The 16,199-nt window shown below is 40.0% G+C and overlaps 2 protein-coding genes across 2 annotated transcripts; both read right to left on the bottom strand.

Annotated features, from left to right (window-relative positions):
• Positions 1-519: 519 nt before the first annotated feature.
• Positions 520-6,874, bottom strand: LOC144636755 (vitrin-like). The gene is made up of 7 exons (XM_078495951.1): positions 6,590-6,874; positions 4,571-4,984; positions 3,568-3,609; positions 2,737-3,004; positions 2,231-2,367; positions 1,105-1,668; positions 520-683 (listed from the first exon to the last, which is right to left on the bottom strand). Exons 1-7 carry the CDS (start codon positions 6,675-6,677, stop codon positions 616-618), a joined length of 1,581 nt encoding a protein of 526 aa, XP_078352077.1. The 5' UTR covers positions 6,678-6,874; the 3' UTR covers positions 520-615.
• A 4,310-nt stretch (positions 6,875-11,184) lies between these two features.
• On the bottom strand, positions 11,185-12,108 carry LOC144635659 (octopamine receptor beta-2R-like). Its single transcript, XM_078494740.1, has one exon. It carries the CDS (start codon positions 12,106-12,108, stop codon positions 11,185-11,187), a length of 924 nt encoding a protein of 307 aa, XP_078350866.1.
• Positions 12,109-16,199: the final 4,091 nt, after the last annotated feature.

A 16,199-nucleotide genomic window follows, 5' to 3' on the forward strand; every position in this document is an offset into this window, starting at 1 on the left:
TGTTTAACCGACATTTACTTCTCGGTCAAAGCTGCAGGAATAACAGAGGCAGTGGAAAGTACAAGGATGGGATGTATTCCATCCCTGGTATTCATTCATTTAATATTAGTCACTATTTGGTCTGTTTAAGATTCTTTGTTGTGTATAATTTATCAGTATTATACCTCAAGTTCTGTTGTTGGACGTTGTTGTTTTTTCTTTAAAATAGCGCAGGTTGCAATAAAAATTACTACGCATGAAAATCGCGTTAATTATCTGCATGTAAGCACACACCACACGAGAATTCGCGTTAATTAAATGCATGATAACATAAATTTTCGACAATTCGCGTTAATTTTATTACGCGTACATTTTGTTCGCGTTGTTAAAATGCTTCGTTATATTCCTATAATAAGGTAGAATTATGGGAAAACAACACTATACACTAAACCCCATTCAGACCCTCTATTTAACGGAAGCGATTTATTTGTAAAAGGCCTTATACCATATAAATAATTAAAACAAACACTAAAAGAACAGTTCAGATGTCGCGTCAGTTTTATACAAGAGACTATCAAGCATTATTATTTTTACAACAGTTTTTCATTGTCATTTTTTACCAAGGACTTTCCATTGTCAATTTTCTTCGTTTTTCTGCTTTTCGTCTTCTTCAAGTTGCTTCCTGTTTTGACTCTCGAACATTTCTATAAAGAATATTAGGCTTAATTAAAAACTTTCTTCGAGAAGCAATGCCTAATTAATCAAATTACTGCTAAGTAAAATCAGACAGAGAACAAAAACGTTCTCTTTTCGCTGAAATCTTTAAATGTGAAGCGATCACGAGACGAGAAACTTGATTTTCACTAAAATGTTTTCAGTTCTTTTTGGTCCAAAATTTCTATATTGTACTCGAAATACATAAACTCGAACACTTTGCCATATAGAACAGAATTGTTATCACCTTTTGCCCCATTGTTTAAAAATAAATTAGACAAAAAGTAAAGTTCTTTTTCGGACACCGTAACTTGCGAAGAGGAGGGGTACTACTTTCGAAGGGAGGGGGCGTTGCTTTCAGAACTTTCCAGAGTGTAGTAACGCAATGTGTAACGCAATATTTTCACTCACCGTCACAAACTTTATCCCTGATTTCTGCTACCTGTTTCTTCAAAGCACTGAATGTGCTTACTCTAATCACATCGTCAGCGGTTGACGCCATTAATAGCAACTCCTCCATGTCCACCTCTTCGCCGATTCCCACCGCTAGAATGGTCACGTGCTTTTGTTTCAACGCCATAGATGCGCGCGCAACACCTAGAGCATTCTCTGATTTTCCGTCGGTCACCACAACGAGAATTTTCGGTACCTCGGGTCGTGAGCCGCCTTTGGTAGAGAAAAGGTCCGTAGGAGCCAGCTGCAGGGCTCGCTCGGTTTTCGTCCCTCCCTCGACAAACGGGATGTTATCGATCGTCTCTTTTAGAAGGAGAATGTTGTTGTCAGCACTGAACTGAAAGTCAAAAATCACGGTGGCTTGTGTGGAATAGCGGATGACACCAACACGTGTGTCATTACCCGAGATTTCAAAGTTGCTGATTACCTCCCACACAAAGTTCTTGGCTTCTTGAAAGTCGCCCTCGCTAACCGATTCTGAGGAATCTACAATGAATGCTAAATCTGTTTTCCCAAGACACACTGAAACAGGATACGAATAAAAAGAAAGAAAAACAGAAACTATTAGTTTGTAAAGAAACTGCTGAGCTTCGTCGCCGGACAAGTGAAACATTTAGTTAATTATTATTTAAGTTAATAAAGGTAAAGAAATGCCATGACGACTTTGAAAATCTGACGTTTTAAGCGTTAAAAGCCATCTTCGTTGATCCGCCGGCAGTAGGCTAACTTGCGTTGGAAAACACTAGTTTTAACATTGTAAATTTAACTTTGAGAAAACACAATTAGCTGAGTAATAACAAGAACTTATTTTGTGTTTCAACTATTTATGTTTATGAAGTTTTACCATCAGTACCGTGGAGTGTTCTTGCTTACCCAAAAATTTTGAAACGTAAACCTCCTTAAAATGGCCTTGCACACAATAAGTCTCTCCGTAGCTCAGTGGAAAGAGAGCCCGCCCGGTGTGTGGGAGGCCATGGGTTCGATTCCCGTCGGGGACCTAGATATTTTCTTTCTCCCACGCTCGTGACACGATAATTAAAACATCTTTTGCACTCATTTACCAAGTTGTTAGTTTCGTACTCACGTCTCGTTTTACAAGCGAAAGGCGTCTCCATCACACAGCTTTCGTCGCTCCATTTCCCCCAGTCAGGATCAGCATGAATGGCTACACAATCCTCTTTGCGATTTTTAGCGAAAAATGAAGGTTCACCGGGCGCCCATCTACAAAATGATGACAAATAGCTAAAAAATTACATTTCTGGTTTGTACATTTACTTTTCAAAATGTTCCAAAGTTATATTAGTTCGTTCGTTCGTTCTTTCGTTCGTTTGTTCTTTCGTCCTGTCGTTCATTCGTTCGTTCATTCGTTCGCTCGTTCGTTTTTTCCTTCGTTCGTTCTTTCCTTCGTTTGTTCTTTTGTCCTATCGTCCTGTCGTTCGTTCGTTCGTTCGTTCGTTCGTTCGTTCGTTCTTTCCTTCGTTTGTTCTTTCGTCCTGTCGTTCTGTTTTTGGTTCGTTGGTTCTTTTTTTCGTTCGTTTTTTCCGCCATTCAGGATAGCGCGTTCAAGTTCCTATTCAGCTCTGTTCTTACCTTGTGAAGGTCACAGGTTTTTTCTTGTCGGTCCATTCGTACACTCCCTGATGACCAAAATCCGAGGCTCCGATCCAAAACTTAGAGAAGCCGAGAACCCGACGAATTTGTCGGATTCTGTCGGTGACCCATCGGCTCTCTTTCAGAGTTCGGATGCTAAGCAGATGACCTCTTTCCATTTCTTTGCAGTATCTCTCGGCCTCACTCCAACTTAAGCCATTCCACGGTAAAGGAATAAATTTGTAAATGTAATTCCCCCATTCCCAGCCTGAAATTAAAAAAGCGTGTAAAACAATCAATTTTTTATTAAAAATTTCATCAGAAATTGGGAGCAATTTACTGGCAATGTTGCCCCCTGAGCCCTCGATCCACTAGATCAGCATCAGTTTGGTGCTGTATAAAAGGATCGAAGGCTTTAAATGGTAAGTGTTAAACTGATAAGTAGATTTCAATTGCTATGAACTTCAAGTTTATTGAAAATTGAAATAAATATTACTAGCTCCACTCTTATGTAAGGTTTTTTGTGGCGAAGAACTTGTTGAACTGCGTTGTAACGGGTGTCAGGAAAATTAGCCGACCCAGTTTTAATATATTGTTCAGTTGGCCTGGGGTGGGGTGATCGTTCACGGAGAGCTTGTAAACGACGCGCTCAATTTCCTTGCTTTGTTTCCTTTTTACTCTTTACTTACTGTGATCGGGACGGTTAAAAGATGTGTATAGAATAATTACTAAGACCTGCTAACATTATTGCGATCCACCCCTTTGCCAAACGTCAAGCAGTACTTCAAAATAACGACCAAGACTTCCAAATTCACACCAAACAACACTTACTGTATCCGAACCTCTTTTTCTGTGTAAGCCTTGGAGGTGGCTCTACAAAGACACAACAACATAAATATGGGATGATATGGGGCAAGACGTGTTTCTGCAGTTGATAGGGAATTACATAATCTGACTTGGGAATTCCATCTGGAATGTGCTATACTACGAAATATCTCAGCAATTCTATAGTCGCCATCTTTGAGTCCGTTTCCAGAAATTAATATTTCCAAAGTTTTTTGCAACCTCGTTCCCGGGGCTTTTCCCTTGGTAATTTGGGAGGAACGAGGTTGAGAGTTTCTAAGACTGTTGAAGATTTACAAGGATTGCCGAGGAAGACCCGAAGATGTTTCGACTTTACATCAACAAATTTCGTTTTATAGAACATTTACACAAGACAATATGATCAATACGGGGTAATGCTTTGATGATATGATCAATCGCTGTCTCTTTCAACATGAAAAAGACAGGGATGCTCGTCGCGCTCGCCTCGTTTAGAGGTTTTGGTCTCACTTAAGGCGTTCAGGACAGAACGCCCATATTTTTAGCCTTAACGGTCTCGTTTTGGTTTTGCACGTGAGGCCCTCTGGTCGAGGAGGGTAAGAGGGAGGGGCCCCAAGCCACGCTCGTCTTTTCGCTCTATGCCCCACTGGGGTCTGGGGGGCCTGTTCGCAGTAAGTAAGTAGTAAGTAAAGTAAGGGTACTTTATTTAAACACATATCACCAATGAGCCTGGGGCTCGTTTAAAAGTGAACGTGTATTCTAAAAATTACAATGTAAAAAAATTTAAATGTGATCTCTTCGGCTGGCTAAAGTCGTCTCGTCTCTTTTTTAACTTTTCGACGAGCATCGCCGTCTCTTTCCTACGAGAGTCTCCCCGGGTATCAATATCTTCAAATATGATACCTTGTCTTTTACCCTAGTGTATGAGATGAGGAGCCCATGATGATATACGATTTTTCTCCGTAGAAGAAATCTTTCACCGTAACTTATATATTAAAGATCTTCAACCTACCCTCCGACTTACAGATATATCCATATGCCTCAAAACAGTCGTCCACGAACCATCTCGAGCTGCCGCCTTCAAACTCCATATTGACACAGAACCCGTAATGCACGTGCTGTAGTGGTCTCTCCGGCTGACCTGGGGCCCAGGGAACAACATTGTACCGGAGGGGTTGCCCATCCACAAAATCCCACACGTCGGTAATTCTCCGGTCGCTCCCTCCAATCCAAAACTTGACTTTTGACCTTGGATCTCGCACAATGTTTCTAATGATGCCGTCCACCCAAGTAATTTCGTTGTTTGAAACAAGGCTGGTCAAATGACCGTTTTCTTGTGTTTTACAAAGCGTCTCCGCTTCGTACCAAGTTCGTATGTCGTCCTCAGGAAAAACGAACTTGTAAATGTAGTTGTTGTGTTCAAAAACTGTTGTCAAATAAATAAGGAACAATAATTCTTACGGCAATAGATCAAATTTGGGACACATTTGGATTCTTTACAGATAAATAGATGTTTGTGGAGGAGGAGGAGGGTGGTGATGTTTAAGACCCCCTTGCCCTCCTCAGAACTTCTTATACATGTAGCTACACAAGATGCGCTATAACGCCACTAGAATGAAAAGTCACGTCAGCTTTCCCGCCAAATGATTGCCATGACAACTACTGCCAAAGCCACCGGACTTTGCAATCACACTGAATTTATATCACTGTTGACAGCTACTTTTACAATTGATAATACCCGCGACAAAATAAGGACAAGACAAAGAAATCTAATCGGCGACTTAATTAACAGCGTGTTTCTGGCATGCTTCACATTATCATTAATTGTTTTCTGACCTTTCAATTTGTCAACTGATCCCAGTAACAGAGAGCGCTTCTATTATCTGAGTATGTTGTGTTATATTTAATAGCTTCACTTTTCATAGCTTTACACGCTTCGAATCTTTTTTAGTGGAATAGAGGTTTAAACGAGTGAATAAAAGAAAAGAATGAAATATGCTTGGCTCTTATGAAAAGGTCCCGGATGTTTGGCTGACGTTTGTCAATTAGTGACTTAAGTGTTTTGTGATTGGGTAATAAAAGTTAATGACAAATGAGTTCACATGAAAAGCACGCGTGTTGTAGCCAGCGAAAACAAGCGGATTTCCTGCTACGTGCGTAGCTGCTGAAAGTGAAAATTGTATGAATTTGTGAACCAGCAAATTCAAAATGCGGTCGGTGTGAATATTGAGTTGCAAAAGGCTATAAAAATATTTATAAACGTGTCTCCATGATTAGTGTCTGCGTCTTGTCAATGCTTGATCCTTATATAAGATGTGCTGACGGGCAAAAAACCATTGTAGAGTCAAAGCCGTTTTGTAAATATATTTTTTTTAACAGACTAAATTCATCGGATTAACAATGGACGTTACGAATTGTTTGGATACTGCACGAGCCGATGTGTATTGCATTTGATAATTCATAAAGTTAAGATTGACTTTTTTTTAGAAAAGAACTAATTAAAAAAAGAAACGAAGCGAGTTTAGAATGCGCTAAACCAAACTTTGTTTGACGCACTGTGAAATTGTGTTCATAACATGCGACACGACCAAGTTCTTCTACCCGTCTGCTCTCTCAATAATCTCAATAATCTCTCCAGTGGAAGTCAAAAGGGATCGGACAGGGGATAAACACGACACAGAAAGAACTGTCTTGCTGTTAACACATCTGCGCTCTTACGACCTTTCACTGTATCTTGTTACGATTTGCGTCGATGTAAATTTAATATACTGCCATTTGTCGGCGATTTTCTTTTGTGCCCCAGTAAGTGGGAACAGTTTATGTCGAGATCAGAAACATTTGCTACGAAGAGCTGATTGATAGATGACTGATAATCCGTGATCAAACAAAATATAGTCGGCCATGCAAGGTAGAAAACTACAGAAGTAATCTTGATCTTGATGAAATCACAAATAGTGAAGGGTAGTGAAAACAGACAAATTGAGTTATCCCTAGTTGAAGAATTAGAAAAACATTTTAAACGTCAACATACCGTATCCAGGGGAACTTTGTGTTAAAAAGGGGAACAGTCCAAACCAACACAAAATGGCTGCTACCGCGCTAAACCGTGAGCAGGACATCTTGCCAGCGTATTTCACTCAATACTCGAATTTTCACCACTTGACAGACTCAGGATGTGCAGAGAATGAAGCTAAGTGCCTGGAATGTAACACGCTAACGGAAACGTGACAGGGTCAATCGCAGTTTTGTTTTCACAAGTGTCAGTGTGTTTTTGGTCCAGTCACTACACTATCAAATGTCGGGTATTTATGATGGCACAGCGTCCAGGCCTCAGCTCGGTTAAGCCTCGATTTCTTTCGCAGGGTGTCTTACATAATAGGCTTGTACCGAAAGTGCTCGTAAAAGAGCATTAAATGCTAAAAGAAGTGCTCGTTTTTTGCCAAAAAAAGTGCTAAAATAATGCTATTTTTTTTTTAAAAAGTGCTCGTGGGTTACATAATAATGCTCACTTTTTCCGATTTTTTTAAACATAGAATATTACATTTTTCAGATTTTCGGTTAGATTTTTCAACAATAAAATATAACGATCAATGTTTGATGTCAGAGTACGCTTCGAGCTATCTCTGCCTTGGCTGGCTGACTTCCATTGTTCCTTGATGACAACGTGGATGACGTCATCTTGGAAGGAGTGTGATGGACTGGTTTTCTAGAAGGCAATCACTGACGTATCAAACCGATCAAACATTCCCCAGGCCTCCTCGGCTCCTTTGACTAAAATGAGGGCATAATGCATCTTTGGACGCCATAAATGAAGTCAGATTGTGCTTTTTAACACAAAATTATACAAATAATCAGTCGATAATCCAAAATAATGCTAGCAGTGCTTTTTTGGATAAAATGTAAAAAAAAAAAAATGCTCGCGAAGCCAAATAATGCCAAGAAAAGTGCTAGCACTTTCGGTACAAGCCTATTACATAACAGGATCGGAAGTTTGGCATGCGAACAGGCTACCAAGAAGGGTAGTGTGGGGCGAAAAAATTAGCAAACAGAGCAAGCCGAAAATTAGCCAGCGAAGAACGTCAAGCTACGCTGGCTAGCCGAAAATAATCGGATGGAGATCTTCCTACCCAGACTGCGCTTCGGTCGCAGTTTTTTTTTCTCTCCTGTTCGCTGGCTACTGACCTAGTACAGACGTCTCCGCGTTATTGTACACGCTCTCTCTTCATTTGCTGCTTTCTTCCTCGCGAAGTTTCACTGTTCCTACCCCTCCATATTTTCTTCTCTCTTTTCCTCCTTTTCCACTGACCGGCTATCGTAGTACTGGCCCGGAAGAAGACTAGCTCTGCTAGTTGAAATATTGGCCAATAAATCTTGCCCTCCTGCCGTTGTACCAGCCTTGCAATCAATTTGGTTTTATAAGCACTTAGAGTGACGTCTGGTACGAGCATTTCTTGAACAAGAGATCTGGCAGCAGAGAAGCCAAGCAGTTTTTTCTTCGTTGCGTGGTCCCCTGCATTCAAACTGTTTTTGCGAGATGAGTCTTGCCCCAGATTTTATCTCATTTATGATGCGGCGAATACCAGTGATTTTGAGCGAATGTCTGATATGCCGGTACATCATTATGTATATATTGTGACAATATATTGTCACAATATATACATAATGATGTACCGGCATATCAAACATTCGCTCAAAATCACTCCAAATCGCTCAAAACCCCTTCTAAAGTACAAAGGCAGTGACGGCACACAAACACAGTTAAAAAATAAAACTTTATTTTCAGTTCATTTATTTTTGTCAACTTTTATTGAATTTTCAGCTTTATAATATAAACTCATATAGTGCTTGGGTCACCTGTGTTAAAAAGTAGTACCTTATTGTTACTTATCTTCGCGGGAACTTAATTTCGCGAAAATGGAACAGGCATATTTCGCGGAACTTTAATTTCGCAATTTGGCCAACAAAATACATTTTAAGGAAATAAATTTCGCGAAAATTGTCAAAATCCTGGTCTACATCGACTGTAATAAGCTAATTATGTAGCAAACCGACTGTATCGTTGAATTATATAGAAGGGTATTAAAGTTCGCGTAGTTATTTTTCACGAGAACCTTTTTTCGCGGGTCTTTAATTTCGCGATTTTTTTGAAAATTGCGAAAATTAAGTCCCGCGAAAATAAGTAACAATAACGTAATGAAATAAATAAACCCAACAACTCGTCAAATATATCCTGTTCGGTTTAAGCTTCCGATTTGTCATTCAAGGGTGTAATTAACGCTTTTATTTTCCTCGACTGGCATAAATGTAATGAAATAGATGGATAATAAAGATCGCCCACACATTTTCACTGCTGTTAGCAGATGGTATACATTGGTGAATGCTCACAAAGCGCGGGACTCATGTCTTTAGTCAAAGGTTTAGCCTTTTTTTTATTGCAACACACAACAATACAATTACTTACAATACTGCGCAGACTCTTACTTAAACTACTTATAACCGGGTATCATAATAGAAAAACGCTTAAAATACAGTTTCTCTACGTTTCTAAATTACTCCGTCTATTTACAGTTACTTTTTTATGTTTAGTAGAAGAGGGTAAGGAGTATTTTTTTAGCAATGTTTCGGTGACAGTCTTCTTTTTTTTGCAACACACGCACACAAAAAAACTACTTACAATAAACTACTTACAATACTGCGTAGACTCTTACTTAAACTACTTATAACCGAGAAAAAACGCTTAAATACAATTGCTCTGTGTTTCTTAATTACTCTATTTACAGACTGCCCCGCGGTGGGGTGGTGATGGACGTAGCGTGGCGTGGGAAGAGAGACAGGGGGGGAGAGCGGGGGGCACGGGTGGCCCGGGGAGCGGGAGAGGAGGAGGACGAGGAGGAGAGGAAGGGGGCAAGGACGGGAAAAAAAAAAAAACACAAGTCCAAAGGGTAAAGGTTAGCCTTAATTCGAGCCGTTTCTTTTGCCGGTGTCCCTAACGTTCCCCGAGAGCGTTAGCGGCTAGAGGCAGCAGCTGAAATCCATGATTTGAGCGCAACAGTAAACTGCTTTCAAATATGATTTTAAGAAACCTGGTGTTTTAAGGAACCTCATAAGCGATTCAGTTTTGGCATAGAGTAAATAATTTGCTGTCGCTATGCAACCTCATTTAATTGCGTCCTTGTGCATTAACACTCTTTTTATTTTATAAGAATCTAGTTTATAAGAATATCGAGGCTGAAATTTGCGAATTTTTAGGAATATTTTAAGAATAAACCAGAGGCTCAGATTTTGAAAAGAGTATAATTTTGAGCAAAATATCTGTGAATACAATACGATTAAATATGCTTAAACTGAACCGTTAAAAATCCTTTATTTCTCTTTACAGCACTGAAACTTTCAACTAGCCAATTAAACAATAAAAACCTGCACTAACCAAATGCTTATGACAGTTCGATGAACGGTAAATCTATTTCATAATTATGTATGATGTACAGCACAAAAGACACAAACTAAAACGCAAAGAGTTTTTTTTTTATTATTATTATTATTATTATAAATTCTAAAACGGAAATTTCAAACGGAATTATCTAAGAATGTTCATAAAAATATTTCAGCATAAAATCGGCAAAAATATAAAAATAATCAGCCTGGGTCGGAAAAACAATATTCTGATAAAATAAAAAAGAGTGAATTTAGACTGGATTAACGTCACTGAAATGTACATGATTTCCTCACTAAGGCCCGGTTCAGACGACGTACTTTTCATGAGCCGAACTCAATTCGAATTTGGACCGACCCAAATTGACAAAAGTACGCCTCTTGATTCAGACGCCGTACTTTTTGGCCGTTCCAAGGCCGTTCCTAATACAGTTTCAATAAAACCAGTCAAAGTTGTCAAAATACATTATAATAATTTATGAATTAGGATCGGCACATGAAAAGTACGGCGTCTGAATCAAAGCCGTTCCAAAGGCGTTCCACAGGCGAAATTCTCGGCCAAGCCAGGCGAGAAGAACCGTTCTAATTTGATTCAGACGCCGTTTTTTTCATGTACTTAATTCAAGGAATTAGGTTTGGCTCATTAAAAGATCGGCGTCTGAACCGGGCCTAAGTGTACTACTTGACAAACCTTGTGAAATGGACAATGATAATAGAATATATATGAATATTTAATAAGAGAAATAATAATAAATAAGTTGAACGTTAAAAAAATAAAAATAAATAAATAAAATATTTCTACAGGGCAGCTACTTCAGTTGTAACTTTGTGTCTGGGAATTGTTCGCCCGACAGTTTCAAAGATCACTCCAAAGAATTAACTTCTCAACAGCGTACGTAAAAACAACAGAAAGAAGGCAAGGCCGAGAACTGAGCTCATTGTAAAAACCAATATTTAGTTTATTACAGGAAATTTGATATTATAAAAATAATATACTTCAGCTTTTTTTCAGAGTCATAGTCTTGTGATGTAATTCTACAAGAGCAATATATCAAGGCGTGTTAATATAACTTATTAAAGTATAGAAATATTGGTAATCAAAGAAATAGTTCTAATTCTCTTTAGGCTTTGAGTATGTGAAAAAAAGTTATGTTCTCACTGTTGTGGCATAGACATCGACCAAGCAACTCGCCTTCATGTTTCCATTTGATGTGGATCTTGTGCCATCGGGTTGACTCTGCCGCTGCGCCTGTTGATCTTCATCAGAAAGCAGCCGCCAAAACATCTCCGGATTTTCTGAAATAACTTTTGAACGTTGCGCCGAAATTTCGAGAACTTGTAAAAGTAGAGGAAGGGATTGATGCACGAGTTGACACACGAAGCAGTAAGACACCACGATACCAACCTCAAATTGTCTTCATCGGTTTTCAGGGTTGCTGAAAACGCTGGAAACAGGATCATTGGCAACCAACATACAAGTGTTGTTATCAACACCAGTCCTATCCCTTTAAGGGCTCTGTCTGCCAGGTGGTGTCGATTTTGAAACTGCATCGTCGCTGGCGCTGACTGGTCAATGATGCGTCGAGTTTGCTTTCTGGCCTCCTTGTAAATGACGCCGTAGAGGATAGGAACAACCACGATTATTATGGTGGTGTAAACCTGAGCAATGACTTTTACGCCAGAATTGTTACTCAAGTTTAATATCCCTGTTGCAAGTGCTACCACCCATGAAACTGAGATCAGCAGTGCAACGTTTTTCTCATTCTTCCAGATAGTGTACTTAAATGGTAAATAAATGGCCATAAAGCGATCGAAGCTCACAGCCAATAATCCATTCAACGAGGCGGTCATTAAACTAAAACCAAAGAACCACATGCTTACCAGGAAGGGCTGGGTTTGGTCGGGGTGGTTGAAGCGAATAACCAGCAACGGTTGGTAAACTGCACAGAGAAGCAAATCTGCCGCAGTTAAACTGACAAGAAAAAAACTGGTCCCTTCTATATCTCGAACAGAGATAAACATCAGGGACGAAACAATCACCAGGAGATTAGCACAACTACCAATAACCAACGACAAGCAGTTGAAGATAGTGAAGAAAACAGTTTCCAAAGCAGCCATGGCGAGGTTGGTTCTTGTGTGAAAGAAAACGCGTATTTCTGCTTTGCTGTCGCACGAAATCGTTAAACATGATTGTTATTTCTCTTATTTTCATATATTTCATGATCATTGTCCATTTCAAGGTATTATGTCAAGCTTTTTCAAGTAGCACAATAAGCCAGGAAATTGTGCACCCTTCAACGACGTTAATTCCGTTTTGAATGAATGTGCAAGGAAAACAAGGCTACGAATTTGGGAATTAAGGACGCCTGTGGTGGTACAAGGGGCGGAATATAATCCAAAAATTAACATTTCTTTGTGTATTTATTTCATATCAAAAACACCCGGCTTCTCTTCATTATGCATTTGAAAACTTACTGTCTTTTTCTTTTGCATTCTTAATGGCAGCCAAATTGAGGTTAATTGAGAACAAAAATGGGCTTCACGATTAGAAAATGTATTTGACTCAGTTTCAATTTAATTTAAGGCAATATTAACAGTATTGAATAAAGAACACGACGAATTCATCCCCACTGACAGCTTTATAGCAAAAAATGATGTATACTTCTACACTGATTTGACAAAAGGTGGACTCCACGAACCGTGCTTGAAGTCGGCCTTCAAGCCAGTCCCGCAAGAAAAAATTGAGGAGGGGCAACGTCTTGGAAGGTTGTGCCGGGTAGCTGAGTGGTAGGGCTAGCAGCCCTAGGGAGCCCAGGGTCAGAGGTTGAATTGCTGGCTTTCTAGGGGGTGAGTATTGTCTTGTGACTGTCAGGCAGCTGCAACCCTGTGGCAGCTTGGCTGTCACCGGGCTGGACTAGGCACTCTGCTCGGCCCCCCTGGTCCTGGTCTGGCCAGGGGACTTCAGGGGGAGGGAGGGTGGCTGTTGGTGAATTTCAAGCCTCTTTTTCAGCCGGCCGGGCACCTTTTGTTGAAACAAGTTAGACTTGCGTCCCAAATTTGAATTTATCCAACAGGATAAATTCGTGTGTTAAGTAAAATTTCCCGTGACATCAATTTTTTTGCGTTTCAGTTTTTCTTTAAGATTTAATATTCTCATTTCCACTTTTAATTTTAACCAAAATCATTATATTTTTCATTGATAAACGATTGGCAAAAAGCGAAAGATTTATGCTTGTCGAAGGAAACCAGAGATAATTAAGTCAGTAATAGCGAGAATGAAACACGGTTCGCATATTCTTGTTTAAATAGATTTAAACAATTTAAACAAAAATTCAGTTAAACATCAACTTAAAATGTCAACCAAATGAAATAAACAAACAAATAAAAATAGATAAATAATTAAATAAAATCTTAATACAGGGTAGCTACTTCAGTTTTCACAGCAACTACTTCAGCGCACGTGCATCGTTGTATTTTGGAATTGCTCGCCAGACAGTTTTAAAGATCACTCCAAAAGATAAAATTCTCAACAACGTACCTTATTGTTACTTAATTTCGCGGGACTTAACTTTCGCGTTTTTCAAAAACTCGCGAAATTAAACACCCGCGAAAAAAGGTTCTCGCGAAAAATAACGACGCGAACTTTAATACCCTTTGTCTATATGGTTCGTTATAATTAATCAACGTTACGGTCAGTTTACTGCAGAATTATCTTGGTACAGTCGTCAAACTTGCTCTACTTTGTTACAAAGGAACAAGTCAAACTGTTTTAAGTTTCGTTTTGTTATATGATTTTGTTCAGTGTCATTGGAAACTATTGCTTTGGAAAATTAAAATCAGTTGTGCCAATTTTAAGACCTTCTTTTTGTTAATGCAGACCAGTATTTTGACAATTTTCGCGAAATTTAGTTTCTTAAAACGTATTTTTTTGGCCGAATCGCGAAATTTAAGTACCGCGAAATATGCCCGTACCATTTTTGCGAAATTAAGTTCCCGCGAAAATAAGTAACAATAAGGTATGTGAAAACAGTTTTTGTTCTGTTACGGTGCGCAATGCATCATGGTGAGCGCACTAAAGATCCCAGTAGTTTTCCACTCAACATGGCGTCACTCGTTTATGTCTAGTGCGCTCTATGTCAAGAAACCTAGTAACTTGGTGTCAGAAGTGGGATACAACAAAACCCGGACAAACTAGAAGAATCTCGGCAAACAGTTTAAAACTAAACTAAACGCGATAAAGGCGAACTAAGTCGAGCACAAAGCACATAGCTGAAAGCAAGCCGACAAAACTCACTCTTACCGATAATAAGCCAGCGTACTAATCTGGCGTCGGAAATTTAACGCCTGGTGCCTACTCCAGTGGTCCTGGCTGGACACAAGCAAAAACCCGACTTCCCCCGGACATTGGGTCAAGGACAAAGCTCAATGTGAAATCGCTGCATTCTACTTAGCTCTCCCGGACGATGTGCTTAATATCTTCGACACTACAATCCTTGAGAAATTAACTGAGGAAGAAACGAGTAAACCATCAAGTTACCATCAACTGAGCCTAGAGGAACATTTTATAGGGCAGGACGATGTAAGGCCGCAACGACTCGCTTTCTTTAACTGCATTCAAAAGCCATCGGAGTCAGTAACTGATTTTGAGTCTCTCATTAAAAGTACAGCAAGAAAGACAAAATATGCAGTGATGACTTACCCTTTACAAGAACTAATGCGTGATCGTCTATGCACTGGTGTCCGCAAAAAGGATTTAAGAGAACTCCTCCTTCACCACTACAAATAATTCGAAGATGGGAAAACTCCCTTAACATTTGAAGAACAGCTTGCCCGAGCAAAATCCTGGGAGGCAGCACACAACACCAACATTACCATCATGTACTCTGCTACTTCTCAAGTGGAACAACAGGTCAATCGATTGACTAACAAACCCTCACTTCTGCAGGCAAAATGTAGGTGGTGTGGAGGCGCCAAACATCCCTGCAAGGACTGTCCAGCCTCTAGGCCGGGCACCTATTGCACCAATTTATACACGATGGAAAACCACCTGGCCAAAGTTTGCAGATCTCCTAAAGACAAGTTCAAAGTAGAATTTGAGAGAAAGCGTACAAAATCAAACAGACGCCCACCCCCAAAGCGTGGAAATGATGTCCACCAGTTCACAGCGGACACCTACTTGTCTGATGATGATGACGACTACCTGGTGCATTCCTTCTCTGTGTTCGCTTACCACCATCATAGCGACTCACCGAAGGACGACAAATGCTTCACTTGGCTTCCTGTGTCCATCAGTCCCATGAGCGTAAAAGTGTTAATGCAAGTGGATTCAGTAGCCACATGTAACACTCTTCCATCATCCATCTACAGTAAAATATCAGACGTCGCCCCGTTGAAACCTTCTCATGCAAAGATCGTCCCTTATTCTGAGAAAGCCATTCACCCTGTTGGCAGGGTCAGCCTGGCCTGTGAAGGACTAACCCACTTGAAAAACTTGTTCTGGAAAACCAGAACTGATCAGTGGAAAAACAGCGAGCGCCTAGGTCTGATTAAATTCCACAGGGACAGGATATTATCCTCCAAAACAACGGACATCAAACCCTAAGGAAACCCACGTCCATATGGCTACCTCAACTCACCCGAAACCACAAAAGCCATTCCCTACGGCAGACTTGCAACCTGGCCTTCTCCAGAAAGATGAACCGATATCAGTGTTCAAGGACAACTTTGAGGACCTAGGAACTGTGGCTCATCCAGTCAACTTGACCGTTGACCCCAGTGTCACCCCGTGTCACGCAGGGGTCCAAAGAATACCGGTCGCCAAACTTGAGAAAGAAAAAGCAAAGCTGGATGACATGGTGACATGCGGAAAGCTAACAAAAGTAGATGTACCCACCAGCTGGTGCAGCAACATGACAGTCCGAGAGAAAGTCCTTCCAGATGGTAACATTAAACTGCGTCTCTGCCTGGATCCAAGCCAAACACTAAACAAAGCCATTGTCATATCAAAGTTCCACCATTCAAGAGATACTGCCCAGACTGTCAGGCAAGAACTACAAGACCTTCCCTCATTTGACGTGAAGAATTATCTGTTTGCTATAAGAGCTTACTGCCAAACAAAATAAATTCGCTAAAATAAATCAGTACTTAAGGAAAAGTTCATCAGAAAAAAAGAGAAAAGCGTCTGAAATAATAAAACAGCACAAGGTAGA

This window comes from Oculina patagonica, chromosome 13 (assembly GCF_052425735.1).
Source record: "Oculina patagonica isolate OP01 chromosome 13, crgOcupat, whole genome shotgun sequence".
NCBI lineage: Eukaryota > Metazoa > Cnidaria > Anthozoa > Scleractinia > Oculinidae > Oculina > Oculina patagonica.

Bases quoted from the DNA above. Each gene is read 5' to 3' on its own strand.
- LOC144636755 (XM_078495951.1), bottom strand. From the start codon at position 6,677: ATGTCCTGCTCACGGTTTAGCGCGGTAGCAGCCATTTTGTGTTGGTTT. The intron at 4,985-6,589 runs GTATGTTGACGT...ATTTGACAACAG, and splicing joins ACAAAGTTCCCCTGGATACG to TTTTTGAACACAACAACTAC. The intron at 3,005-3,567 runs GTAAGTGTTGTT...TTTTAATTTCAG, and splicing joins GAAAAAGAGGTTCGGATACA to GCTGGGAATGGGGGAATTAC.
- LOC144635659 (XM_078494740.1), bottom strand. From the start codon at position 12,108: ATGGCTGCTTTGGAAACTGTTTTCTTCACTATCTTCAACTGCTTGTCG.